Below are 27,617 nucleotides of genomic sequence, written 5' to 3'. Positions count from 1 at the left end.
TGGTTCATGGGCCTAGTTGCCCCACAACATGGAGGATCCTGCAGACCAGGGATGGAACCCGTGTCCCCTATGTTGCACAGCGGATTCCTAACCACTGTATAGAGAACCTCTGTACAGCTTCCATTTTCCATAGTGACTTTGACAAGGACAGAGTAAAAGGATAAAGTGGGTGATTTAATAGTTAATTCCACCAAGGGATTGTAGGTAGAAAAAATATAGGAGACCCCTGGAAGTTAATGATTACTAAAGAGAGCAGGTTTGCTTAGCCACAAAACCAAGCAGCCTTACTTAGCAACAAAATCATGCAACAAAGCACGAGACATGCCCCAAATAATAAAACAATGGTGGCATGAGACACACATACTGCCCAGTGAACTCAGTAAGTTAATGATCCCTAGGACATGTTCTCTGGACACATAAAGCATGACCATGTATTGACAAGAAAATTCCCCTGCCCACCCTAGAGGAGAAACTAATGATGGAATCATGACATCTACTCAAGAGTGACAAAGAAGTTCTTCTCCCCCTCCCTACTTTTCCTTTGATTGTAAAACTGTAGCCCAGTAAGTTCTCAGCAGCACGCCCTCGTCTGCCTGCTTGTAAGCCTGGCAAGCATCCTATTATAATAAATCACTTCTTATCTATCACTCTGCCTCTTGATGAAATCTTTTCTGCACTGAGACATAAAGGGCAATGGTACTGGGAGCTCTTTGGAGCCCAACCCCTCCCCCACAAATGACCCCAGTTTCAGCTGTAATAATTTACATTCCCACCAACAGTGTACATTCTCCACACCCTGTCCAGCATTTGTTGTTTGTGGACTTTTTAATGATGGCCATTCTGACTGGTGCGATACCTCATTGTAGTTTTGATTTGCATTTATCTGATAATTAGTGATGTTAAACATCTTTTCATATGCCAATTGGCCAGCTGTATGTCATCTTTGGAGAAATGAGTATTTAGGTCTTCCTCCCAGTTTTTGATAGGGTTGTTTAGGAGTTTTTGTCATTAAGTTGTAAGAGCTATTTGTAGATTTGGAAAGTAAGCCTTTGTCAGTAGCATCATTTGCAAATATTTTCTCCCAGTACGTAGATTTCATTTCCATTTTGTTTGTATCAACTATACCTCAATTTTAAAAAACAAAACAAACATTTTGGAGATGGAAACAATATTTTTCAGTGGTGAACTGGATATTGTAGGTGAAGAAGGGATCAAGAATATGGTGTGGTTTTCAACTCGAGCTAAAAATGGAGGTGCCATTTATAGAGATGATGAAGACAAGAGAAAATCAAGTTTATATGGTATTGGAAAATGAAAGTCGCTCAGTCATGTCCGACTCTTTGTGACCCCATGGACTATATAGTCCACGCAATTCTCCAGGCCAGAATACTGGAGTGGGTAGCCTTTCCCTTCTCCAGGGGATCTTCCCAACCCAGGCATTGAACCCAAGTCTCCTTCATTGTGGGGGAATTCTTTACCAGCTGAGCTATCATGGAGGAGGAAATTAAAATCTGTTTTGTGGAATATTACTCAGCTGTTAGAAAGAATTCATTTGACTCAGTTCTAATGAGATGGATGAAACGGGAGCCCATTATACAGAGTGAAGTAAGCCAGAAAGATAAAGAACATTACAGCATACTAACACATATATATGGAATTTAGAAAGATGGTAATGATAACCCTATATGCAAAACAGAAAAAGAGACACAGAAGTACAGAACAGACTTTTGGACTCTGTGGGAGAAGGCGAGGGTGGGATGTTTCGAAAGAACAGCATGTATATTATCTATAGTGAAACAGATCACCAGCCCAGGTGGGATGCATGAGACAAGTGCTCGGGCCTGGTGCACTGGGAAGACCCAGAGGAATCAGGTGGAAAGGGAGGTGGGAGAGGGGATCGTGATGGGGAATACATATAACTCCATGGCTGATTCATGTCAATGTATGACAAAACCCACTGAAATGTTGTGAAGTAATTAGCCTCCAACTAATAAAAAATAAAAATAAAATAAAATCTGTTTTGGAGAGAGTGAGTTTAACATGCCATTTAGGCATCGGTGTGGAGATAGCATCAGGAGGATAAATGAATATGATCTGGAGATCAGAGGAGAAGGGCAGGCGGGGGTCATAATATTGAGAATCCACCTGTAGCTAATAATCCGTGGGATTGTATAAAACGGGAGGGAAAAAAAGTCCTCCCACACTGAGAGGGCTGGCTGAGGAAAAGGGATCAGCATAGGAGAATGACATGAAGCCGCCAGTACGTAGGAAAAATGAGGGAATGTGTGTTGTGGAAGCTGAGAGTATTTTAATGAGGGAGAATCAGAATCACCTGTACCGGAGGTTCAATAAAATCAGTGTCAGCTGCCCCAAAGCAGCAGCAGAGCGAGGTGAAGTCGTGCTCCGTAAGCTGGAAGACCACGAAACACCCTTTCAAGCTCCTCTGCAAGGCTGTTGTAAGCCTAGGATTGTAAAGGTGGAGAGAGCACGAGGAGAAAGGATCATAAAAGGGAAGGGCTGGCTCTTTTATGTATCAAAAGAGAAAACGCCTAACAGTGCAACTAGTAAACCACCCCGTTCTGGGCTGAGGTCGTCATTGTTAGTGAGTCGGAGACTGGACTGAGACCGCCAAGTGGGAGAAAGCAGATAAGATGAACAGAGAGAGTTCTGGAGGAGGAAATGTCATGATAAAGAAAATCCATTCCTCCAGACAGCTTATGTTAAAACCAGGCTTTGGGTTAGGCGGGGAGACCAGGGAGCTGTGCTGCGCTTCACTGGGAACTGACCCCGCGGCGGCAGCAGTGAGCAGAAGACCTGCGGATGCAAAAGCTGCACAAAGCCGATAGAGAGGAAGTCCGGTCACAGATGCGAGCGAGTAATTCCTCCGCCTCCGCCCCCCTCTTTCATCAGCCAATCAATATCCAGCTGAAGACCCGTGGCGCTGGGGCGGGGAGGAGGGCGGAGCCTGAGGACCGTTAATCCACCGCTAAGCGGTGTCCAGCTTTCCTCTGCCCAAGGACTCACTGTTAACCAGATGGGCAGACAACCACTTTGGGAAAAGCTCTTGCAGTTTCATATAAGACTAAATGTAAACTCCAAGACTCAGCAATTTTTCACCTAGGTATTTTTCCAAGAGAAAATAAAGCATAAATACCACAAAATCCAGATATTCATCAACAAGAAAATGGGTAAACTGTAGTATATCCATACAATGCAACACAACTCAGCATTAAAAAGGATCCAACTACTGATACACTCAGCAACATGGATGAATCTCAAAATCATGGTGAGTGAAAGAAGCCAGTACACACAAGAATACATATTGTATATTCTGTGCACTTCACTATATGTAAAGTTTACATTAAAAAGGTAAGCATAAACTCTAGCTAATTCTATGCATATTGAAGTGTTTAGATGTGAAATATACTGTTGTCTGCAACTTTGAACTGCATCACAAAAGATGGTTTGATGAATGCAGGGATGGATAGATGTATTAAATACTTCCCTGATGGCTCAGCCAGTAAGGAATCTGCTGAGAGACCTTGGTTCTATCCCTGGGTTGCAAAGATCGCCTGGAAAAGGGAATGGCAACCCATTCCAGTATTCTTACCTGGAGAATTCCATGGACAGAGGAGCCTGGCAGGCTATATATAGTCCGCAAAGAGTCAGGCACGACTGAGCGACTAATACACAAAACAAATACAGCAAAATATTAATTGTAGAATCTTGATGGTAGGTATATGGTGTTCACTGTAAAAGTCTTTCAATCTTTCTGTACATGTTGTAATGTATTTTCAGAATAAAATATTTGAGGTACCAGGGGCTGAGAACAGAGGAATGGGAGTTATTGTCTCAGTTCAATTCAGTCGCTCAGTCATGTCTGACTCTTTGCGACCCCGTGAACCGCAGCACGCCAGGCCTCCCTATCCATCACCAACTCCCAGAGTCCACCCAAACTCATGTCCATCAAGTCAATGATGCCATCTAACCATCTCATCTTCTGTCGTCCCCTTCTCCTCCTGCCCTCAATCTTTCCCAGCATCAGGGTCTCTTCCAATGAGTCAGCTCTTTGCATCAGGTGGCCAAAGTATTGGAGTTTCAACTTCAACATCAGTCCTTCCAATGAACACACAGGACTGATCTCCTTTAGGTTGGACTGGTTGGATCTCCTTGCAGTCCAAGGGACTCTCAAGAGTCTTCTCCAACACCACAGTTCAAAAGCATCAATTCAACCCACTCCAGTATTCTTGCCTGGAGAATCCCAGGGACGGGGGAGCCTGGTGGGCTGCCGTCTATGGGGTCACACAGAGTCGGACACGACTGAAGTGACTTAGCAGCAGCAGCAGCAATGTTCCTTTGTAATATTCTTAAATGTGTCTGCATCAATTGGAGAAGGAAATGGGAACCCACTCCAGTATTCTTGCCTGGAAAATCCCATGGATGGAGGAGTCTGGCTGGCTTCAGTCCACGGGATCACAAAGAGTCAGACATGACTGAGTGACTAACACTTTGTAATATTCTTAAACATGTCTGCATCAGTAGTTTTGTCCGCTGTCCCATTCTTGATATTATTTCTTTATGGTTTCTGCCTTTTTCCCCCTTAAGTAATTCTGCCAGAGATTTGTCAGTTTCTTAATGCTTAAAAAAAAACCTTTCAGTTTTGTTAATACCTTTACTGTAACTTCCCCCCACCCAGATGATTAGTTTTTGTCTCTTGTTCACCATTTTCTTTCTTCTATGTTTTTGGAAGTTTATTCTACTCTTTTTAACTTCATGACTTGGATGCTAAGCTTAGTTATTTTCAGTGTTCTTTTCTAATATGAGCATAATAAGCCATAAATCTCCCTTTAAGTACCACATACATTCTAGACTATAAATTTCCCTCTGAGTACCACTAACCACCACATGTTTTAATATGCATTATTGCTTTGTTGTTCAGTTCTAAATGGAAAACAATCCTGGAAGCAATCCTATAATCTGTATATTGCTAGCAGTTTACAACAACCACAGCCTGTCACAGTCTATACCTGATCTACATTTTCCAATAATTCCCAAATAAGAAGCCATGAAGTACTAAGTAGCACTAACAGCATTTTAAATAAGTATTATTCTGAGCATAAACTCTGTCTTTAAGATTTGAATACAAAAGCTGGCCAAATAGGCTAAGGCCACACAACATACATTTCCTGTGAAGTTGCCAGTCCACTAATTTGGTAAACAATTCAATTATTTTCTCTCATCCTGAATAACAATCCTTTCCTATGTATCCTTGGGAATCTTTCCTGACTAGATCTCAGACATAACATCTGTACATATGTTCATGTACACAAATCTTTAATAACAATTTGGCTACTGCTCAATTGGTGGCGCTGCCAATGCAGGTGATGTGAGACTCAGGTTTGATCCCTGGGTCGGGAAGATCCCCTGGAGGAGGGCATGGCAACACACTTCAGTATTCTTGCCTGGAGAATCCCATGGACAGAGGAGTCTGGCAGGCTACAGTCCACAGGGTCGCACAGAGTCAGACACAACTGAAGCGACTTAGTACACACACAATGCAGTTACTGCTTTTGGCTTTAGCACACATTTTGCAATACCTATTATTTCTGACATTTGGATTATTTTGAAATAAGTGTTACAGTATACAAATGAGTTTTCTTAAGTTACCTTTTTGGTGTTTAATTTCTAACTTGTTAGTATTGCAGTCATTAAATATGATCTGAATAATATTCAACTGTTAAAATTCATAAAGACTTGCTTAATTATTATAATCAATTTTTATAAATGTTCCATGAGAATTTAATACAAATATATATTTTCTGTCTATTGGGTGAAGTGCTGTATATGCTCACTGGAACAGTTTTACTGTCTGTGTTGTTCAAATCCTCTATGTTTATGTTGATTTCTTTTTTTAATCTGCTTGATCTATCAAATATTGAGAGATATACTAAAATGTCCCACTTTGATTAAAGTTTAAAAAAAAAAAAAACAAAAGCATCAATTCTTCAGCGCTCAGCTTTCTTCATAGTCCAACTCTCACATCCATGCATGACTACTGGAAAAACCCATAGCCTTGACTAGACGGACCTTTGTTGACAGAGTAATGTCTCTGCATTTTAATATGCTATCTAGGTTGGTCATAACTTTCCTTCCAAGGAGTAAGCGTCTTTTAATTTCATGGCTGCAATCACCATCTACAGTGATTTTGGAGCCCAGAAAAATAAAGTCTGACACTGTTTCCACTGTCTCCCCATCTATTTGCCATGAAGTGATGGGACCAGATGCCATGATCTTAGTTTTCTGAATGTTGAGCTTTAAACCAACTTTTTCACTCTCCTCTTTCACTTTCATCAAGAGGCTCTTTAGTTCTTCTTCACTTTCTGCCATAAGGTGGTGTCATCTGCATATCTGAGGTTATTGATATTTCTCCCGCCAATCTTGATTCCAGCTTGTGCTTCCTCCAGCCCAGCGTTTCTTATGATGTACTCTGCATATAAGGTAAATAAGCAGGGTGACAATATACAGCCTTGATGTATTCCTTTTCCTATTTGGAACCAGTCTGTTGGTCCATGTCCAGTTCTTGCTTCCTGACCTGCATACAGGTTTCTCAAGAGGCTGGTCAGGTGGTCTGGTATTCCCATCTCTTTCAGAATTTTCCACATTTTATTGTGATCCATACAGTCAAAGGCTTTGGCATAGTCAATAAAGCAGAAATAGATGTTTTTCTAGAACTCTCTTGTTTTTTCAATGATCCAACAGATGTTGGCAATTTGATCTCTGTTTCCTCTGCCTTTTCTTAAACCAGCTTGAACATCTGGAAGTTCACGGTTCATGTATTGCTGAAGTCTGACTTGAAGAATTTTAAGCATCACTTTACTAGCGTGTGAGATGAGTGCAATTGTGTGGTAGTTTGAGCATTCTTTGGCATTGCCTTTCTTTGGGATTGGAATGAAAACTGACCTTTTCCAGTCCTGTGGCCACTGCTGAGTCTTCCAAATTTGCTGGCATATTGAGTGCAGCACTTTCACAGCATCATCTTTCAGGATTTGAAATAGCTCAACTGGAATTCCATCACCTCCACTAGCTTTGTTCGTAGTGATGCTTCCTAAGGCCCACTTGACTTCACATTCCAGGATGTCTGGTCTATGGATACAAAGTTTCTGTTTCAGAATAATGAAACTTTTCTGGAAATAGTGTTGATGGTTATACAATATTTGAATGCAGTTAATGGTAATGAATTGTATACTGAAAAACAGTGTGGTGAATTTTATGTTACATATATTTTACAATTAAAAAAAAAATTGAGGGAATTCCCTTGCAGTCCAGTGGTTATAACTTGGGGCTTTCACTGCAAGGGGCTGGTTTAGATCCCTGGTTGGTGAACTAAAATCCCGCAAGCTGCATGGTGAGTCCAAAAGAAAAAAATACTGGGGGAAAATTCATATGGAAGTCTCCATGCTTTCTCTAGAACCAGTCTCGGGTACTACACAGAGAGAAGGGAGAAGGGAGCAGGCTGTGTGAGTGTGCTGGGGCTACTCTTGAGCACAGGGTAGTGGGAAGAGAGAACATAGGCTTTGGAAATAGACACAGACATACTTTCATAATCCCAGCTTTCATTTCCTAGCTCATGATTGTATTTGTTTCTTATTGTTATAGCTACTGTAACAAATTACCACAAATTTGGTGGCTTAAAACAAGACAAACTTATTATCTTGCAGTTCTGGAGGCCTAAAATGTGTCTCATTGGACTAAAATCAAGAGCTGTGTTCCTTCTGGCGAATCTAGAGGGGAACCCACTTCCTCTAGCCTTTTCCAGCTTCAAGAAACCTGTATCCTGTACGGCTTGGTTCATGGCCCTTTCTTCCATTTTCTAGGCTAGCAGTAACATCTTCAAATCAGCCTTTCTCTCTTTCTTTCACAAACACACACATGTCCATTTATTCATCACATCTCCTCTGACTCTCTGCTGCTGCTGCTAAGTCACTTCAGCCGTGTCCGACTCTTAGGAACCCCATGAACTGCAGCCTACCAGGCTCCTCCATCCATGGGATTTTCCAGGCAAGAGTACTGGAGTGGGGTGCCATTTCCTTCTCCATCTGATTCTCTAGCCTCCCTTATAAGAATCCTAATTGAGCCTACCCAGACAACCCAGGGTAGTCTCCCCATGTCAAGATCCTTAATTTATCACATCTGCAAAGTCCCTTTTGCTATGTAAAGTAACATACAAAAGGAATCTGGGGATTAGGATGTAGACATATTGGGGGGGGGGGGGTATCATTATTCTGCTTACAACAGTGATATTAAAATTTATCCTGTGCCACTAGTAGTCATATGTCAAAACAACATTTAAGAGGAAAAATATTTTTCATTTTATTTTTTCCTAACAGTTTTATTGAGATACAATTCACATACCATACAATTTAAAGCAAATAATTTGATGGTCTTTAGTATAGTCATAGTTATGCAATCATCACATCTTCATCTTCCTTCATTTTTAAATATAAGGAAACAAAGGCTTGAGACATTAAGGAAACTTGCTTAGAGTAACATCAAACCTGCAGGTCTGGTGTAACACAGTGCCTTTCAGGCAGGTTAGACCAGCCTCTGTCTCTTTGTCTCTCTCTCTCTCTCTCTCTCTTTGTCTCTCTCTCTCTCTGGGAGCAACGTGGTGTAGTAGATAAACTAACAGGCTTAGATTTGGCTTCCGGGCTTTCTTTTGCTATCTATAAGCTATGTGACATCTGGTAAAACTTCTTGGAGCTTTGGTTTCCTCATTTGAAAAATGTGGGCAATTCAATAAATGAGCGAGCTGACTCACCTGTAAGATGCCTTCTAGCTCTGTCATTCCAAGATTTAATGAGGGAAAAGAAAATGAAAAACAAATTTCCTATGCATTCAGTACAATGAGAGGGATACGCATTCCCTGAAGACAGAGGCTCGCTCACTTCCCTTGTACCCTCTGAGCACTTGGTCACAGGTCTCAGTTCTTCACTGATGTGTCTCAGACGGATGGGAAAGACATGAGTAAAATGACACAAAGACCGATAAGCGTGGAAGGAGCTGGGGGTGGGGGCAGCGGGAGCAGCAGGTCTCAGTCAGGGGGTGAGGGCTGGAGGGGGCGGTCTGCCCAGAAATGGACAAAGGTCCCGTGAGTGTAAACAGAGATGGGAGGGATCCGAGGCAGCTCTTCCCCAAAGCCAAGTTCAGCCGCTGTGTGAGGGCTAGAGAGGAGGGAGTCTGTATTGGAGGCAAGGTCTTGAATATAAATCTTCAGAGACGCGATTGGTGACACTAATCCACGCGTGGCCCAGCTGAAGTCTCCGTCCCCTCCCATCACATCCACTCGTCCGCGCGGCTTGGTATGCTCCGCCACCACCATAAGCCTCCTTCCTCTGGCGTGCTATTGGTACAGCCCAAGCTCTGAGGGTTGAAAAGCACAGAAAGACACGCCCCTTGTCACGCCCGCTTTCTCTGATTGGCTAGAAAATTTAAAGCTCCTGCAGGTGATAGGATAATTCTCTACTTCCAGAATTTGAAAGTTTCCAGTGTGCATCTTTTGCCTGCAGGCCGACGTTTCTCAACTGGTTCGTCCGAGTGCTGGCACAAGTGAGTGTCCACCTGATCCCAGACGTGGGAGGCAGAACGTTCTTCTTCAAGGGGTCCCTGCCGGGAGGGTGCATACGAATGAATCAGACGGCGCGTGGACTGGTTCCCGGAAGCCAGGGTCCCTCCGCTATTTCCGTAGCCAAATATTTTCTACTTCCACCCCACCTTAGAGATGGAAAGCACGAGAGCTTCCGAATCACACGATCTCTGACTCCCACCAGCCGTTGTGGTCTCTTTCAGCCTGTTTTCCACTTCTGTACATGGGAAATAGTGACACTAGCTTGGCTACATATAAACCAGTGAAAGTAGCTGGGAGAGGGAAGGCGCTGATAATATGTCAATCCTGCTTACCTCCACAAGTGAGTCTCCTGCTTCCTTGCGGAGAGGACTCAAGATTCCCGTGCCCACCCTGGGTCTCTTAGACGCAAGCTTCTTTTCTGTTCAGGGGCTCCCTTCTATGGCTCTTGTCGGACAGCAGAGATTCCCAATCCTGGGTGCGCTTGACGTTGCCCATCCGCAGCTCTGGAAATTATTGTGTGGGAGAAAAATGTCTAGGAGAATCTCCGGTTTGCCCCATGGTGCGTTTACAGTCTCCGTGATCTGTTTATGTTACCAGTGACAGCCCTGGGACCCTTTGTGGCTTTGCCTGGGCTCCCTGTCCAGACCCCTGTAACACCTATGATGTCCCCTGAGTCCCTGTGACGCCTGTGCTCCGGTCTTTTTGCAGACCTGCAGAGGCGGTGGCGATGCTTCCGGGCACCCAGGCAGCGGCCGCAGAATGCGAGGATGGAGAACTGCGGTGCCGCGTGGCTGTGGAGGAGCTGAGCCCCGGTGGGCAGGCGCGAAGGCGCCAGTCCCTACGCACCGCGGAGCTGAGCCTGGGCCGTAACGAGCGCCGCGAGTTGATGCTGAGGCTGCAGGCGCCCGGGCCCGCTGGGCGGCCGCGCTGCTTCCCTGTGCGCGCCGCGCGCCTCTTCACCCGCTTCGCTGCCGCCGGGCGCAGCACTCTGCGGCTCGCCGCCGACAGCACTCCCCGGGCCAGCGCGGTCCAGCTGCTGCTCTCGGATTGCCCCCCAGACCGCCTGCGCCGCTTCTTGCGTACGCTGCGCCTCAAGCTGGCGGCGGCCCCGGGTCCCGGGCCGGCCTCCGCCCGCACGCAGCTGCTTGGCCCGCGGCCCCGCGACTTCGTCGGCATCAGCCCCGTGCAGCCCGAGGAGTTGCGGCGCGTGGCGGCCACCCGGGTCACAGATACCACGCCGGTGAAGCGGCCCACGGAACCTCGGGCGGGAGCCAAGCCCAGCACAGTGAGGACAGGAAAACGGGGGTCGCCTTGGGGAACGGGAGATGGAAGAGACCGAGGAAGCCCAAGTTTAGGGGGAAGATGGTGGTGGTATTTGAGATGGCTTCTAATTACTTCAGAGGCGATGTTCATCAGGCTTCTGAGACTAACGGAAATATGGGAATTGTGCGTGCGTTTCTCATAGTGCAATCCTTGAGATTGAGCAATGAGAATAGGAAAGTGGGCTTAGGTCACGTTAAAAGAGAAAGCAGAGAAGGTGCTTCAGAAGAAATGTAGGAATGAAGTCCTCCTGGAGGAGGAGAGGAGGTTTTGGAGAGAATAAAGTGATCAGCTGTGTTTGGGGCAGCCCACAGGTCCAATCAGATGGGGGAGAGGTGTTGGGGGACAAAGTCTGGTGGATGTGACAGTGTTCGCAAACTGGAACTGAAGGATCACAAACCACAGGGGTTTGAGACTAATCTGGAGAGAAGATGGAAATGGGGAAAAAAGGGGCCCCAGCTAAGCAGGGTTTAGCTGGGGAGATTTTAGGTCAGAGAGACAGATTGTGACAGGAAGAGTTGTGAGAAGGAAGGATGGGTGAGAGGACCAGGAGAGTTAGGAAACCCAGGAGAGGACACTGAGGAGAATCTAGACCTGCAGACAGGGGACGTTAGGGGTGAACCCAGAGTCATTGGAGATCCAGCTTTGATCCCTTCCTCAGGGAGAGACCTGGACCCCTGTGGTTACTGGCTAGATCTCCAGGTGAGCCAAGGCTGCCCAAAGGCTCCAAGGAGAGAAGCCAGCAGAGACACAAAGGGCTACCAGACCAAGAAGGGAGGGGGTGATGCCGAGGAGATGTGGGGAGGTCCTGAAACAGCCCTCCCCCCCAGGAAGTCACAAGGTGGCCCCTGCCTGTGAAGAGGCTGAGATTGCCCCCCACCAAACCAGAGCTTTCCAAGGAACAGGCTGCTGTCCTGAGGGCTGTCCTGAAAGGCCAGAGCATTTTCTTCACTGGGAGTGCAGGTAGTGGTGGGGCAGAGTGGGTGTGGGGAGAACAGGGGTGCGCTGGGATGGAGGAGAAGCGGCCCTGACTTTGCCCTCTGCCCAGGGACGGGTAAGTCTTATCTGCTGAAGCGTATCCTGGGCTCACTACCTCCCACGGGCACTGTGGCCACTGCCAGCACTGGGGTGGCAGCCTGCCACATCGGGGGTACTACCCTCCATGCCTTTGCAGGTAAGTGAGAGCCCCTGGGGTTTAAACTGGGAGCAAGCCAGGCTGGTGGGTTGAGACAGTGCTGGGATCTCAGCCCAGGCTGAATAGTGTCCCTCACAGGCATTGGCTCAGGCCAGGCTCCCCTGGCCCAGTGTGTGGCCCTGGCCCAGCGGCCCGGTGTGCGGCAGGGTTGGCTGAACTGCCAGCGGCTAGTCATTGATGAGATCTCCATGGTGGAAGCGGACCTGTTTGACAAGCTGGAGGCCGTGGCCAGGTCAGTATGTGCAGTGAGGACCGGGTTCTGGTGGTCTTCCAGATGGAACCCAACCACCCCAGACCCTAGAGCACCCCGCGCTCCTCTGCAGAGCTGTCCGGCAGCAGAATAAGCCATTCGGAGGGATCCAGCTCATCATCTGTGGGGACTTCCTGCAGTTGCCACCTGTAACCAAGGGATCCCAGCTCCCGCAGTTCTGCTTCCAGGTACTGCTTGCCCTCCGACCCTAACCCCCATGGGGGTCTGCTCTGCTCCCTGACTCCCTCACCTCGCCCCCACCAGGCCAAGAGCTGGAGGAGGTGTGTCCCAGTGACCCTGGAACTGACTGAGGTGTGGAGGCAAACGGACAAGACCTTCATCTCTCTGCTGCAAGCTGTGCGGCTGGGCAGGTGGGGCCTGGTGAAGAGAGAAGGGGCCACTGGATGAGGATCCAAGCATGGATCAGAGAGGAGCACAGGAACCCAGAGAAGGGGGAGAAGTGCTTCATAACCCCATACGAGACGGTCACTCTGTGAGCATCAGCTAGCACAGGGCCTGGCACAGAGTACATTTCAGGGAATTATGGGCAGATAGAGACACTCCCATTTTATAGATGCAGAAACTAGGGTTCATAGAGGTGAAGTGACTTGCCCAGAGTCATGGCTAATAAGTGGCCGAGATGGAATTTGCCCTCGGGTCTGACGCCGAAACCCAAGTTCCTTCTACTCTTAGAGTCTATGGGGTCAACTGGTGCGGAAGGAGAGGTTGCAGACGTGATCCCACCCCAGCAAGGACAAAAAGGTTGAGATGCTACAGCTGCTATAACACGGGAGTGGAAAGGAGGCCAAGAGAGCAGAAGAAATGAGCCAGAGCTGGGCCTTGAGACCCAAGTCAAACTGGGGAGGGGTGGTGGGGAGGGGCTTTCCAGGAGGCGGTTAGGAAGTGCGCAGCACATACCAGCGGTGTAGGAGGCAGGAGGAAGGCTGAGTGGCAGAGCAGTCAGAGATGGTCCCAACTTCTGCCGCCTCCTCCCACTTGAGTTGCTGCAGCACCCAGTCTTCCCCAGGAGGAAGACTTGAAATGGGGAAAATAGAAACACAGGCTAGATTTTTTTTTTCCCTGTAAGGCAGCAGGCAAAGGACTAGAAAATTGTAGCCTGGAGGGTGATCTGATGATAGGGTGCCAGTATTACAGGGTATCAGCCTCAACTTCAGAGCCTCATCTGCGTCTCTAAATCTCTGGCCCATGCTCACTCATCAGATCCAACTTCCTCAGGAGGGCAGCTAGCTCCAATCTGAGGACAGACACAGGGAAGGGTGCCCACCCCTGATCACAGTCATGCACCATTGCTCCATGTCTGGGGTCCAAGTGAGAAAGAAACAAGTTGGCCAGCCTGGGAACCAGCAAATCTTGTTCTGGTACCACATCCAGTCCCCAGGCCTGTTCCATGGCCTGACATGTGGGCCACACGTGGGCCACGTGCCCCACTTTCCCTGGTGTTCGGCTCTGCTCTGCTCTGATAACCTGGCCTCCACAGGTGCTCAGATGAAGTCACCCGCCAGCTCCGGGCCACAGCTGCCCACAAGGTAGGGCGAGATGGGATTGTGGCCACAAGGCTCTGCACCCACCAGGATGATGTGGCCCTTACCAATGAGAGGCAGCTGCAGGAACTGCCAGGTGAGCAGGGAGCTGGAGCTAGGCCAGACCAGCTAGAAAAGGCCATCAGGCAGACATCGCCCCCCCTACCCCCCCACTCCAGGCAGCCTGGACTCCTGGTGTCATTCATCTTGGTCCCTAGCCTTACAGCCATAAAGTCCCCTACATCTGCAAATGTAATTGTAACTTTGAGAGATGTGACCTTTTCTGGATCAAAGTCACTCAGCCAGTAAACACTAAAAATGAGACTTGAACAGGCCTCTATTTCAGAGCCCCAGCCAGGCCTGAGCTGTCTTCACTGCCTCCCCCATGCCCTGGGCTAATATGTGGTTTTTTGGAAATTGAATCACAAGTGAGTGACTTCTAGTCTGTTTGCCTGACTCTTTCCCCAGGTGAAGTACACAGCTTTGAGGCCATGGACAGTGACCCTGAGCAAGCCCGGACCCTGGATGCCCAGTGTCCTGTTAGCCAGCTCCTTCAGCTAAAGCTGGGGGCCCAGGTGAGTGGGAAGCAGGACATAGACCCTGAGAGCTGGGCCTCCCAGATCACTGCCCTTCTGTACAGGCTGCTCCATGGCCAGAGGACCCACCTGTGACCACAAGAAACTCATTTCCACCTTTCTGTCTTCTATTGTCCACTGCTCTCCTCTTCTTCCACTTGGACCTCCAAGCGGTGTTGCTTTAGACAGATCACTCTCCTTTGCTGAATCTGGGTTTCCTCATCTCTAAATTCAGAGGAGGGGACTTCCTCGGTGGTCCAATAGTTAAGAATTTGCTTTTCAATGCAGGGGATGTGGGTTCAATCTCTGGTCGGGAAACTAAGATTGCACATGCAATGGGACAACTAAGCCTGAGCACTCCAACTAGAGAGCACATAGCCACAACTACTGAGCCCACCTGCTCTAGAGCTCGCGCTCCACACCATGCACTGCAACAAAGACCCAGTGCAGCCAAAAATATTAACAAATAAATTCAGAGTAAAATACCTGCCGCACACAATTGTCTTCTGTAGTGCACCTTGTACTGTGTCTCTCCTTCCTTCCATGAAGAGTGAGGGTAGCCAAATGGGGACCTTTCCTTAGGTTTCAAAGGGCCCTCACGGGGAACTGCAGACACAGTGGTTGGAAGAAGGCAATCACTCAAGACTGAGGTTCATAAACATAACCTGTCATAGACATGGTCATTGTCAAAGCCCTGTCACCTTATTATTCCTTATCCCCTCCTTCTAAGGCAAACTAAGCAAACGTCATTCTCCTTTGACACAAGGGGAAACCTAGGGAAATAAAGCAGCTTGATCCAGGGATCCCTCGACTCAACGCCCCTCTGTGACAGCCCCCAGCCTCAGAGAACCACCGCAGCAACGCCTGGAGCTGAGACCAGGCGTAGGGATGTGCGGCTCTCTATGTTTCCAGTTTTTCTTCCCTCGCAGGTGATGCTGGTGAAGAACTTGGCAGTGTCTCGGGGCCTGGTGAATGGTGCCCGAGGGGTGGTAGTCGGGTTCGAGGCCGAGGGGAGAGGTAAGTGGAGGGGAAGCAGTCCTACTGCTCGGGTTCGCAGCAGGGCCCCAGGGGTAGCATATGGAGGAAAAGGCTAGTGTGGGAAGGTGAGGACAGGCCTCACCTTGGAGTCCTGATGCAGGAATGAAAGGTGAGCCTTCGCCACACCTCCCCCAGGGCTGCCCCAGGTCCGGTTCCTGTGTGGAGTCACCGAGGTCATCCGTGCTGACCGCTGGACGGTGCAGACCACGGGGGGCCATCTCCTCAGCCGGCAGCAGCTGCCCCTGCAGCTGGCCTGGGCCATTTCCATTCACAAGAGCCAGGTGAGTGCAGGGGTTGGCAGCAGGGCAGGGTGGAGGGGGCAGGATAGGCCTGGCACGTTGAAGGGTGGGGGTCTTAAAGGCCTTGGGAGTGATAGAAAGTTCCAGACCAGCTGTAGAATAAACCTTTCTTTAGTACATTTCCCATCCTGCCTCTTCTCTTTCTTGGACACATATATTTCCCTTCTTTTCTCTCCTGCCATTTTCTGAGCCACTATTGGATATGTTAATTTTAACGTGTTATGACCACTCTGTGAGGTATATTTGTAATAATCACTTCTGTTTTACAGAAGAGGAACCCAAAGTCAGAGAAATTAAGTAACTCATCCAAGGTCATACATGTAGTGCCAGGCAGAGCAAGACTCATTTCCATGCCTGTCTGACCCAGACCTCAGCTTTTTCCTTTCACCTTTATCCCTCTGCTCTTATCTGGGATCATATTTCCTGGACACTCCCTTACTCAGACACCCATCATCCTGTCTCTCTGGCTGAGACTCTATGAACAGGGCAAGGAGATCAGGGGCCATAGCTGGGCTAGTGGAGGTAGGGTCAGCTTCTTGGGCACAAGGGAAATACAGGCTGAGGTGGCTCCAGCTCTGTCTCTCCCTCCCCAGGGCATGTCCCTGGATTGTGTGGAGATGTCTCTGGGCCGTGTGTTTGCCAGCGGCCAGGCCTATGTGGCCCTTTCCCGGGCCCGCAGCCTGCAGGGCCTCCGTGTGTTGGACTTTGACCCCATGGTGGTTCGCTGTGACCCGCGCGTACTGAGCTTCTATGCTACCCTGCGGCAGAATGGGGCCCTCAGCCTGGTAAGAGGGAGTCACCCAATGGTGGGCGGAATGTGGCCGTGGGTAGCCTGGGAGCTAGGAGGAAGGGAAGGCCAGAGAACGCTGGGGTGGGGGTGGCAGAGCCTCCTCTGGCTCCATTGGAGGCGAGGGCAGGAGGAAGGAGATGCTGGCCCTCCAGCTGTGACTCTAGGGGATGGTACGAGCCCATGAGTGGGTTTCTCTGGCTCTGATATAGGAGTCCCCAGATGATGAGGAGGGAACCTCAGACCAGGAGAACGTGGACCCGAACCTTTGATCTGCGAAGAGAAGACAAAGGGTGGTTTCCCCTCCTCTTGCTCCCTAGGGAGCCAGGCCCTGGGGGATCCCAGGGGGAGGGTGGTCAGTGTCCCTTTCCTCCTTTGTCGGTGGCTCTCAGTCTCCGGCCAGCTTTCCATCCATTTGCCAGCTGTGCCTCAGTTTCTCCCTTTGCCCTGGGTGAGCTACTTCCAGGGTGAGGGGTTGGCAAGGGGCCTGCAGTGGTAGCTGGTGATACAGGACAGAGCTCTCTGCGAGCGGCCAGCCACAGGGCCACACAGTTGTGGGCGCTGCTCCCTGTGAGCTACAGAGAGGAGAGGCAGCAGGTGCTCCAAGAGGAGGAACAGGACGTAGGGGTCCTAGCAGGGGACTCAGATCCGAAGCAGAGAAGGGAACCTGGGGAGAGTCTTCATAGCCAGATCCAGTCCTGCATAAGCCAGGGCAAACACTCTCCTGAGCCTAACTTGAGAACACGCGCTGCAAAAATATGCATCTATATCTTAAGCTGCTCTTTTGGGAAAGACATCGTGGGAGTATGGATATTCTCCGACTTTATTTATTTAGGACAAATAAACTGGTAAACTGTGTGAAGGCTGTTTGTTGAGTCTTCTGTTCCCTTTGAGAACCCCTAGTGAATTCCCTGGTGGTCCAGTGTTAAGACTGTACTTCCACTGCAGGGGGTGTGGATTTGATTCCTGATTGGGAAACTAGGATCCTGCATGCCGACTGGCGTAGCCAAAAAATAAATACATAAAGAACCCCTGCCTGAGACACTGGCTAACCCTTTCCAGGGAGGCTTACCCCTGCCCTGCCTGTTTACGTGAGGTGTCTATTATGTCCTGACGGCTGAGCTCACAGCACCCTTATGGGAGGTTTTGTTAGTATCACTTGCTACTTCACAAAACTGAGGTAGCTGAGTTGTTGACTCACAGTGAAATGACAAGGTGAATCACCATTACACAACAGGTGGGCATGTTGCTGGTTGAGCTTGGTCTCCCATGCAGGGCCTGCAGCCATTGGCAAGAGGCTGAATATGCTCTCAAGGTACAAGAAGGATCAGGGCTTCTGCCCAGAGATGAATTTCCCATCATCCTCCAGAGTCAGGCTATTGAAGATGTCTTAGAGATACAGTTATTTCTTTTGTACCCTCTCCTGGGACTCTCCTCTCTGACCCCACCTTCAACTCACACTGCTGAGGCAACCCCACCACCCCCAATCCCTTTTCCTTCACCAGGGACTGATTTCAGCTTTCCCTAGTCTCCAATGAACTCACCCTGCATAAAGATGTCTTCCTCACAAGACCGCCTGGACACCAGAAAGTCCTGTCCTTAGCAATCCTCTCTCATGGTGAAGATGCTCTCCAGGAGGCCCCTGGAGGAGGGCAAACTGGTTCCCTAGAAGGGGGATCTCCAGACACCCCTGTCTCTCAGGCCAGATCATGAGAGTAGACGGCCTCATGAGGGAGGTATGCAAGGAACCTCCCAGTTCTTTATTTTCTTGGCATTTCATTTAATCTAACTTTTAAAAAATTTTATTTATTTATTTGGCTATGCAGGTCTTAGTTGTGGGAACTCTTAGTTGCAGCATATGGGATCTAGTTTCCTGACTGGGGATTGAACCCAGGTCCCCCACACTGGGAGTGCAGAGTCTTAGCCACTGGACCACAGGGAAGTCCCCTCATTTAATCTAACTTCGAACCTGTATCCCTGGGAGTGTATGGAAACCCTAGCTCAGTCAGGATTGGGGGCTCCCCACCCTGGAGAGGTCGTACAGGCAGGGAGTGGGCCTTCTAGGAGCAGGCCTGTTACCTTCAGGGTGTCATGGTAGCTGCTGACACCCGCCGTTACCAGCATCCACAGGCCATAACTCTGCCCAGGCCCAGGGGCTGCATGAGGGAAGGCTTTCCCAGAGTCATAACCTCTCTTGGGGCCTCATACCATGCCCTCTGGAACCCTGCAGCTCCCTGTGGTCTCCCAGGGGACACTGATCACCCACCCCTGTCCAGTCTTGGAGACCTTCTTCTCTGATCCTTGTGAAAAAAAAAAAAAATAAAAGTGTTAGTCGCTCAGTCATGTCCAACTCTGCAACCCCATGGACTGTAGCCAGCCAGGCTCCTCTGTCCATGGAATTCTTCAGGCAAGAATACTTGAGTGAGTTGCCATTCCCTTCTCCAGGGCATCTTTCCAACCCAAGGATCAAACCCAGGTCTCCTGCATTGCAGGTGGTTTCTTTACTGACTGACCCACCAGGGAAACCCCTTGATGCGCCTTACCCCTAACATAATCCCCTCAAAGAAGTGGACCCAGGATGCAAAAGCCAGGAAACGGTGTGCCCTCAAATAGCTTCCAGATTGGAGACAGAAAAGTCTGGTGACCCCACTCAGAATTTGGGATGGAGGGATAAGGACAGACATTAGGAAGAAAATCTTGGTAATATCCTGTCACTGGGATAAAGGAGACTTCCCACCCATCTTGATGTTCATTTATTCATTCATTTATTCCACAAATATTTATTCAGGTGCTGGCTAGACATTGGAGACCCCACAGTACGCCAGAGTGACATGGCCCTGCCTTGGGATGCATACAGTTACAGGCGAGAGACTGATTACAAACGAGCAGGCGAATAACCTCACACTGCAAGAAGTGGCAAATAATCAAATAATAGAACCTGCCAGTTGGGGAGCGCTCACTTTTAGGATGGTCAAACAAAGAGCCTCTGATATAGATGCTTTCCCACCTCACACCTCCCTGACTTGACTACATGTTTCTAGCAAATCTGAAATACCCAGATTAACCTTTCATGACTTGCCTCAGACTTCACCCCCACTGTTTCCCAGGATATAGCCCTGCCCCTTTCTAGGCAGAATGGTCACTTCGGGTCTCTGAAAACATGCATTGTGCTGTTCTTTGCTGTGGGTCTGTCTCCTGCACCAGAAAGTTCCTCAGAACATGACTGAATCTCCTGATTCTTGCAGCCCCAGGGCCCACCCAGCCCCTGAAATGGAGCAGGCAGAATGAGTAAATATGGGACTGAAAGGATTCAGAAAGCCTGCAGTTAGGGGACCAGAAAGGCCTGCCACCTACCTGAGCCTACTGCCCTGATGCTGAGTGTCTGTGTCACTGCTTGTTGGGGGAGCGGGGGGCAGTGGGAAGACATGGAAAACAGCACCTTGACCTCCATCTCCTCCCTACTTGCCTGGTCATGAGTATTTCCCACTCCCCACTCCATCCCAAAAGGAAGGCTGGAGAGGAGTTGTCAGGTGGACAAGTTGGAGAAAGGCATTTAGGAAAGGAGAACTGTGTAGGATCAAAGCACAGAGGTGTGAAAGATGGAGCTCAGTGGTCCAGCAAGAGAAGCTGGGAGTTGGGGGAAGCGGGCCTAACCTTGAGGGGGCTCAGCATGGGATGAGAGCCCACCTCGGCTGGGGGGTGGTTCCTATGCCTCCCACTTCCTGCCGGCCCCCATGTATCTCCCCTGCCTCAATGCTCCCTCAGTGTCAGCTGAGATCTGCTGCTGCAGGTGATGAGTAATTTACATGTCGATTTCCCCTGGGAATAAGGTGGGTCTCTTGGTAGCAAGAAACTAGGCTTAGATGTCTTCATGTGCCAAAGCGCTCCGCACAATGACTTTGGAAAGGAGACACTTCATAAAATGTTTGATATTTAAAGAATTCAGGGACAGTACCATTCCCTGAGAGGTGGGGATTTTCACTCCCATTTTGCAGAGAATGTAGCTGAGGCCCAGGGAGCTAGGCAGCAGCAGGGCTGGAACTGGAATCCTGTGCCCTCCCCTTGTTCATGAGATGGCAGGACTGCCCACCTTCACCCTACCCCTAGCTGGGAGACCAAGGGAGGGCTTAGCTAGGAATAAAGTGTTAGTCGCTCATCATGTCCGACTTTTTACGACCCCATGGACTGTAGCCCGCCAGGCTCCTTTTTCCATGGAAATCTCCAGGCAAGAATGGGTAGCCATTCCCTTCTCCGGGGAATCTTCACGACCCAAGAAACCTGGGTCTCTTACATTGCAGGAAGATTCTTTGCAGTTTGAGCCACAAGGTAAGTCCTAGCTTGGCATAACCTCCTCCCTTTTGAGGTCTAGGCAGAGTTTGCCCACCCCTACAAAGCCAATGGTGGTGCTCAGACCCCTCCATCCCCAAGCAGGCTTCCGGCTCCCCAAGCACCACACACAATGGACCACTAGGTGGCGCCAAGCGGTCGTTCAGTGCCTTCCCAGAGACCCGGCAGGTCCGGTGTCTTCCAGTCTCTGCCCGGATGGGGGTGGGGGTTACCTCGGGAGCCGGGCAGCCGGTAGACAGAGGGAAGCTTCTTTGTTGAGAAGTTTGTACCAGGTACCTGTTGAGTGTCTCATAGTTTGAGTTCATTAGCCCCTTGTTTTTCACAATAACCCTGAGAGGAGAGTGGGACATCACCAGCGCATGGGGAAAGAAAACTAATCTCTTGTAAGGTTAGGTGTCTTGGCCAAGGCCACACGGTGAGTTGGATCGGGAACCCAAACCCCAGGGTCCTGGGGTATTTGCAAGGTCAGCAAAGGGCTCTGAAGCCAGGTACTGGTTCCACCACTTGCTGTATAACCTTGGATGTGCTGCCCCCGAGCCCAAATTTCATCAGTCGTGCACAGGTAAAGAGCTGAGGCAGGACAGGCATGTGGTAAACCTTCCTGGTTAGTTCCCACTGGCTTTTATTACACTTACCTGAAGAGGCCACCCTGCAACCCCCCTCATCTCTCTTTCCCCCGCCCCCCCCCCCCCCAACCTCTAGAGTGGCCAGGGAATAACAAAGAGAATTCATTAGTAGAGCCCAGTCTTCCCTCCTGGAAGACCCGGGCTGTGCCTAGCCTCTGGGGAAGGGGAGAATGAAGATGGTCCCCTCTCCTTCCCGCCACAATCCTGAACCCTAGCCCTGGTGGATGACCCTGAGGCATGGCGGCCCCTCTTCTTATCTCTGTCCACCTCCACTGAGTGTCTCTGATGACTCCAGGAGGGGGATTCTTAGGCCTAGTTTAGAGGAGGTTCACAGCAGGTGGGCAGCTCAAGGTCACAGGGCTGTGAATGGCAGAGCTAGGACGGCCTCACCCTGGAGTTCAGGGCTTTTGCAACGAGGAGGAAGTAGGCGGTTCTTCCCGGCCTCTAGCTTTGTCTCTGAAATCCCACCTGCAGGACTCCATTTCTTTCTGATTCCAAGAGCACCACCTGCTGAGACGTAAATGGCTGGGAGGGGCTGAGGTGGAAGAGGATGGGCTTGGAAGGAGACCCTGAATAGGGCTGTGAGCCGGATGCTTGACAAGCCCTGTGGGGAGGAGACCGAGAGTCAGCCCACCTTCCACTCCATGGACTCCCACCCCCTCAGTTCCCTCCTTCATCCTGGCTCCCCCAGCTGGTGTTGGGTTCAGTAAGCAGAGCCCAACTCACCTGGGAAGGTGCCGAGTGACGAGGGCGTCCAGTTACAGGCTGGGGCTGGGAGGGCAGACCAGGGCAACCCAGGGGCAGGAACTAAAGGCCTGGGCCCTGGTTGGGGGCGGGGGTAGGTATGGGGGGAAACCCCAAACCCCACACCCTGCAGGAGCCCCATCCCTGATGCAGGAGGCCCCAGCTCCTGGGGGCTGAAGCAGAAAGACCGTGTCACCCTCCTCAGATGCCACTTGGCAGCTAGCACACCTGTCAGTTCCCTGAGCTGACCTCAGTTTCCCCATCCTCAGAATGGGGGTAGGGTACAATAAACCCTGTGTGAGCGATCACCGCAGCTGGGACTAATCTGGGTAAACTGTGAAGGGCTGTGCACACCCCTGGGGAGGGTGTTCTCTCCTTCAGCTTCAGTCCTTTCTCTCCACCACCCAGGATGGCCTCCTCCCCCACCCCCCACCCTGGGCCCTGGCACTGCACTCCATGCCTATTTAAGGCAAATCTCCTGATCTCCTGTTAAGTAACATTTGCTCCTTGTTGTGGAGCAAAGGAGCAGGGCCTGAGCTTACAGAAAGGGGAGGGAGTCACAAATATCCCATCAGAGAGCAGGGAGAATGGGAGGTACAGGGGTGAAGGGGGATGGGACGGTCCTCGTACCTCCTTCCCCAGCCTTCCATTTGGTCCTCATGGCACAGACCCTGGATTGACTCCAACCCCCTTTAGAGGGGCTGGGGCCCTCCAAGAAGACTTTCTGCAGCCCCAGGGACTGAGATGGGGCATGGAGGCTTCCAGGACCTGGGGGGGTGGTGTGCTTGGGTGTAGAGGTGCCATCTGACCAGCAAGGGGACTGGGAGGGTTGGGGGTAAGACTGACAGCTAATCTCAAGCTGCCCAGGAAGGATGAAACAACTGCTAAATGGGTTCTACAATCAGAGGCTCAGAGAGGCCAAGAGACCTGTCCAGGGCCACACAGTGCGTGAGTGGGAAGGTCTGAAATCCAGGCCAGGCCACTCCAAATTCCATGCTTTCTGCCCCTCCATGCCAAGTCTCCTCGGGGCCAGGGCTGTATGTGACATCTGACAATGACTCTTCCGGGACCAGCCACCATTCACAGGCCCCTACACACACCCTTCCTCTGCCTGCGGAGCTCCCCCGCGGGGACGCCGACTCCCTCCTCTCTTCCCCAGGCCCACCGCCCTCTCCTCCTTCTCCTCCTGGCTTTCTGGCCTGGTCATCCCCCTGCTTCTGGCGTGGCCTCCGGAACAGCTCACTTTCACTTGGTTCACACACTGAGGAACTCACAGCCAGCAAGTGGCATGTCCCACCTGCCTCTAAAGGAGCGAGTCTCCTCCCCACAGCAGGACCCCTGCAGGGCCCTCCCTCCACTCAGTTCTTCCCTCTTCGGCCGCAGAGGCCCTCCCTCTCCCTCTTTCCCCAGGTGCCCTGGCCGCTTCCCCAGCCTCCATCTAGCGTGGCTAATCCCCTCCTGTGGTCCTCACATGATGGAGGCGCCCTCTCCAGGGTTCAGAAGGAGACACTCAGGGATCCTTTACAGATCATGTTGCCTCCTGGGGACCAGGCGCTCACTCCTCAGGCATGCAAGCCCAGTGGGCCAGCCCTACCTGCACATGGGTGTCAGGCTGGACTAGGGGGTGCGGGACCAGAGGGAGGAAGAAGCCCTGGCCTCCTTTTTCTTTGGCTGCTTAGAGAAAACGGGGCCCAAAGCAGTCAGCTCATCCCGTGGCCTCATTTCAGGGATGAGCAACTGTGGCCCTGGAAACAGTAGGGGAGGCCCCAGGGCCCACAGTGAGACAGAAGCCAACCTTGGTTTTATTGGGACCCCTGGTAACCTCAGGTGAGGCTTGATCCTAGGGGAAGGAGGGTCTATTATAGGAGGAAACTGCTCCTCCCTTGAGCTTTTCCAGGTCTTTCCAGCTTGGCTCTACCACTCACCTCTTTTGGGCCCTTGGGCAATCCCCTTTCCCTCTTTGGGCCTCGGTTTCCCTGTGTAAAACAAATGGGTTGAGTAGATGGTCTTTAAGACCACTTCCTGTTTATTTTTGTTATTTATTTTTAATATTTGCTTAGCTGTGCCAGGCCTTGGTTGCAGCATGCAGGATCTCTTAGTTGTGGCATGTGGGATCTAGTTCCCTGACCAGGGATTGAACCCGGCCCCCCTGCATTGGGAGTGGGGAGTCAGTCACTGGACCACCAGGGAAGTTCCAGATGTCTTCCTGTTTAGATCCCCTGCGCCTCCCATCAGCACAGCCCCAACCCCAGGCCTGTTTTCAGCTCTTGACCTGGCCCAGGGCAGCCTCACAGCTTCTCAAGATTGTTCCAACAGGGAATTCCCTGGCGATCCAGTGGTTAAGGCCTCATGCTTTGACTGCAGAGGGCATGTGTTTGGGGCCCTTCTTGGAGAACTAAGACCCCATATGCCACGCTGTGTGGCCAAAAAAAAAAAAAAAAAGATTGCTCCAACAGCCTCCACACTGCCTCTGGCTCCGGCTCCACTCTTCCCATGCAGTAGTCACCCCAGACCTTGTCTAACCTCCTGATGCTTAGAAACCTCCCATGCCCCACCATGGCCTCCCTCAGGGTAATTCAACTTATCACCTGGCATCCAGCCCACCCCACCCACAGCCTTGGACACTGAGCTCCGAGCCTTCACCTACCAAGCACTGACAGCCCCTCACTCAGGGCCCGTGGTGTGGACACACAGTGGGGCACTGGCAAGCAGCCTGGGAAAGGCTGGATGGTCTGAGTAGCCCTCCAGGTTTCTCTGTGCTCAGAGGCTGCCCATCCCACTCCCACTCCTTCATCCAAACTGGCTAGGTGCTCCGAGGCTGGCTCAGCTCCCTCCCTTCCTGGAGTGGCCAGGCCCCCTGGAGGCCCCATCAGAGTAACCTCACCCATGTGGCGCTCCCACGGGGCTGGATGCACTGGCCTGCCTGCATCTGCTGCTCCTGCCTTCCTGCAGGGAACCAGCTGGCAGGATACTTGCTGAGGGAATGGCTGGGTCTGTGGGCTCCGCCCACCAACCCCCCTCCTTCCCCAGGGCTGTGTTTTTAACGTGGGGTTTCCTTTGACCCTCAGAGATGTCCTGACTGCCAACTCCACAAGCTCATAGTTGGGCCTTGGGGCAGAAGCTCAGCTGGAGGATTTAGACCCTGTCTTGCCCTGATCTGGTGACTGGCCAAAAGGACTCTCAGAAACCTTTCCCCAAGGCCCAGGAAGGAGTAGCTGGCAAGAAATACCAGTTATTAGAAGAGGTCACTAAGGGAAGACAGGCCAGTACCTAGAAGCTTGGGGACCTCACACCTGGGGGTCTGAACGCAGCTTAAGCCACTTACTACTTGCAAGGGTTTGGGTAGGTTACCTAATATTTTTGAGCCTCAGTTTCCTCACTGGAATAATAACAACTATCCAATCCTCTGATGAGAGAATTAGATGATTCATGCAAAGCACTGAGCTCATGGCCTGGCATCTCGTAAATGCTCAAAAAATGGTAGCTATCATCTTTATTGAGGACAGATGGATCAAGGCCCCCCAGCTGAGGGGTTGCAGGCTGTTGGTTGCTTAGCCAGAGGTGGGCAGCTGATTAGCAGCTAGAATAGAAACACACAGTGCCCAGCCTTGTGCTAAGCAGCCTCCTTACATCATCTCATTTAAACCCCAGCCCCTTCCTCTGTCGAAAGTAGGTGTTTGGAACAGAAACCTTGTAAGGTGCTGTGAGTGCTCGTAGAAGGTCTGCAGTTTACATAGTACCATTCACTTTATAGAGCCATCCTCTCCTCCTGTGAAGGCACTTCCTAGGTGGCACTAGTGCCTAGGTGGCACTAACCCTGCTAATGCAGGAGATGTAAGAGACGTGGGTCCCTGGGTCAGGAAGATGCCCTGGAGAAGGAAATGGCTACCCACTCCAGCAAGCACACACTCCTCCTGTAATAGTTGTCAGTGGTCACACAGCTAGATCTGGGACTAGAACCAGGGGGATGGCTCCATCTTTCCCCAGAGGCTGATGGCAGACTCTCTGAGGGGGTGGATGAGGGACATGGCCCTGGATGACAGCGGCATCAGGGAAGTTTGGCTCTGGCTCCTGCCCGGCATCTGGTTCTGTGCCTGGTGGAGGCCTGGGTCTGCAACTCATCAGCCCCACCTGTCAGCCCTCCTGGCCAGCGCGCCGGGCCTCTGGTTATCACCAAGGAGAGCGCAGCTGAGAGTGAGCTGAGGGTGGCTTCGGTCCAGGGGCCTGGGATCCCTTCCCTGTTGGGCATCTTCAGTCATGGAGCTGTGTTCCCGTCGGTCAAGCACCTCCAGTTGACTGAGCTGTTATGTGACAGGCACTGTGAAATACATAAAGACTGTACTCATTCAATAAATATTTATTGAACACTGACAGTGTGCCTGGCCCTGAGCTGGCTGTGAGGAATCAGACAAAAATTCCTGCCTGTATTATAGTAAGAGAAGCTGTAAAGGAAAGCATACGTGTGATGCAAACAAAAGAGAGCAGTTCACTTTGCACAGATTAGTCCTAGAAGGCCTCTGAGCTGAGGGAAGAAGTGCAACTAAGAAGAGCCTTCTGGTCAGAGGACAGGGGCCATGCAAAGGCCCTGAGGTAGGAAAATTTGGAGTGCCTGGAGATCAGTAAGACCAGTGGGAGGTGGGCACACATGAGCTTGCCCTCAGTCAATGCCAGCTGAACAAATCAACAAATGACCATAAGGAATTTGAAAAAATAATTGTATATGTTTATTTTTGGCTGTGGTGTGTCGTCCTTGATGTGTGGGCTTTTCTCTAGTTGTAGCAAGCAGGGCCTGCTCTTTGTTGTGGTGTGCGGGCTTCTCACTGCAGTGACTTCTCTCCTTGCAGAGCACAGGCTCTAGGGCATATGGGCTTCAGTAGTTTCAGCCTGTTGGTTCAGGAGTTGTGGCTCCCAGGGTCAACAGTTGTGGCACATGGGCTTTGTTGCTGCATGACACATGGGATCTTCCTGGACCAGGGATCGAACCCGAGTCTCCTGCTTTGGCAGATGGACTTTTCAACACTGAGCCACCAGAGAGGCCCAGGATTTTATTTGTTTATTTATTGTTGGCTGTGCCGGGTCTCAGCAGTGACACGAGGGATTGTTGATTTTCACTGCAGGCATGCAGGATCTTTAGTTGCAGCACGTGGGATCTAGTTCCCCAACCAGGGATCGAGCTCTGAGTCTTAGCTCCTGGACCATCAGGGAAATCTGATCATAAGGATTTCTGCATCCAGCTGAGATGGGGTAACAGGGACGGGCTTTACATCCTC

The 27,617-nt window shown here is 50.5% G+C and overlaps 1 protein-coding gene and 1 long non-coding RNA gene across 4 annotated transcripts; one reads left to right on the top strand and one right to left on the bottom strand.

Annotated features, from left to right (window-relative positions):
- Window positions 1-3,019: 3,019 nt before the first annotated feature.
- On the bottom strand, window positions 3,020-10,324 carry LOC133066361 (uncharacterized). The gene is made up of 3 exons (XR_009695123.1): window positions 9,958-10,324; window positions 8,819-9,663; window positions 3,020-7,143 (listed from the first exon to the last, which is right to left on the bottom strand). It is a non-coding gene; the product is annotated as an uncharacterized LOC133066361 (long non-coding RNA).
- PIF1 (PIF1 5'-to-3' DNA helicase) lies at window positions 9,486-17,488 on the top strand. 3 transcript variants are annotated; one of them, XM_061157365.1, is made up of 13 exons: window positions 9,486-9,606; window positions 10,334-10,910; window positions 11,776-11,908; window positions 11,994-12,119; window positions 12,219-12,372; window positions 12,464-12,578; window positions 12,655-12,761; window positions 13,889-14,028; window positions 14,400-14,506; window positions 15,436-15,523; window positions 15,680-15,825; window positions 16,437-16,628; window positions 16,843-17,488. In XM_061157365.1, exons 2-13 carry the CDS (start codon window positions 10,353-10,355, stop codon window positions 16,900-16,902), a joined length of 1,926 nt encoding a protein of 641 aa, XP_061013348.1. In that variant the 5' UTR covers window positions 9,486-9,606; window positions 10,334-10,352; the 3' UTR covers window positions 16,903-17,488. The 3 variants fall into 3 exon arrangements, with proteins under 3 accessions (XP_061013348.1, XP_061013347.1, XP_061013349.1); XM_061157364.1 differs by having other exon boundaries at window positions 12,207-12,372; XM_061157366.1 differs by lacking the exon at window positions 12,219-12,372 and having other exon boundaries at window positions 12,415-12,578.
- The last annotated feature ends 10,129 nt before the right edge of the window (window positions 17,489-27,617 follow it).

The sequence above is a fragment of the Dama dama genome, chromosome 12, assembly GCF_033118175.1.
Source record: "Dama dama isolate Ldn47 chromosome 12, ASM3311817v1, whole genome shotgun sequence".
NCBI classification, from domain to species: Eukaryota; Metazoa; Chordata; class Mammalia; order Artiodactyla; family Cervidae; genus Dama; species Dama dama.
Note: the sequence above shows the minus strand (reverse complement) of the source record. Positions and strands in the feature narration are given on the sequence as shown.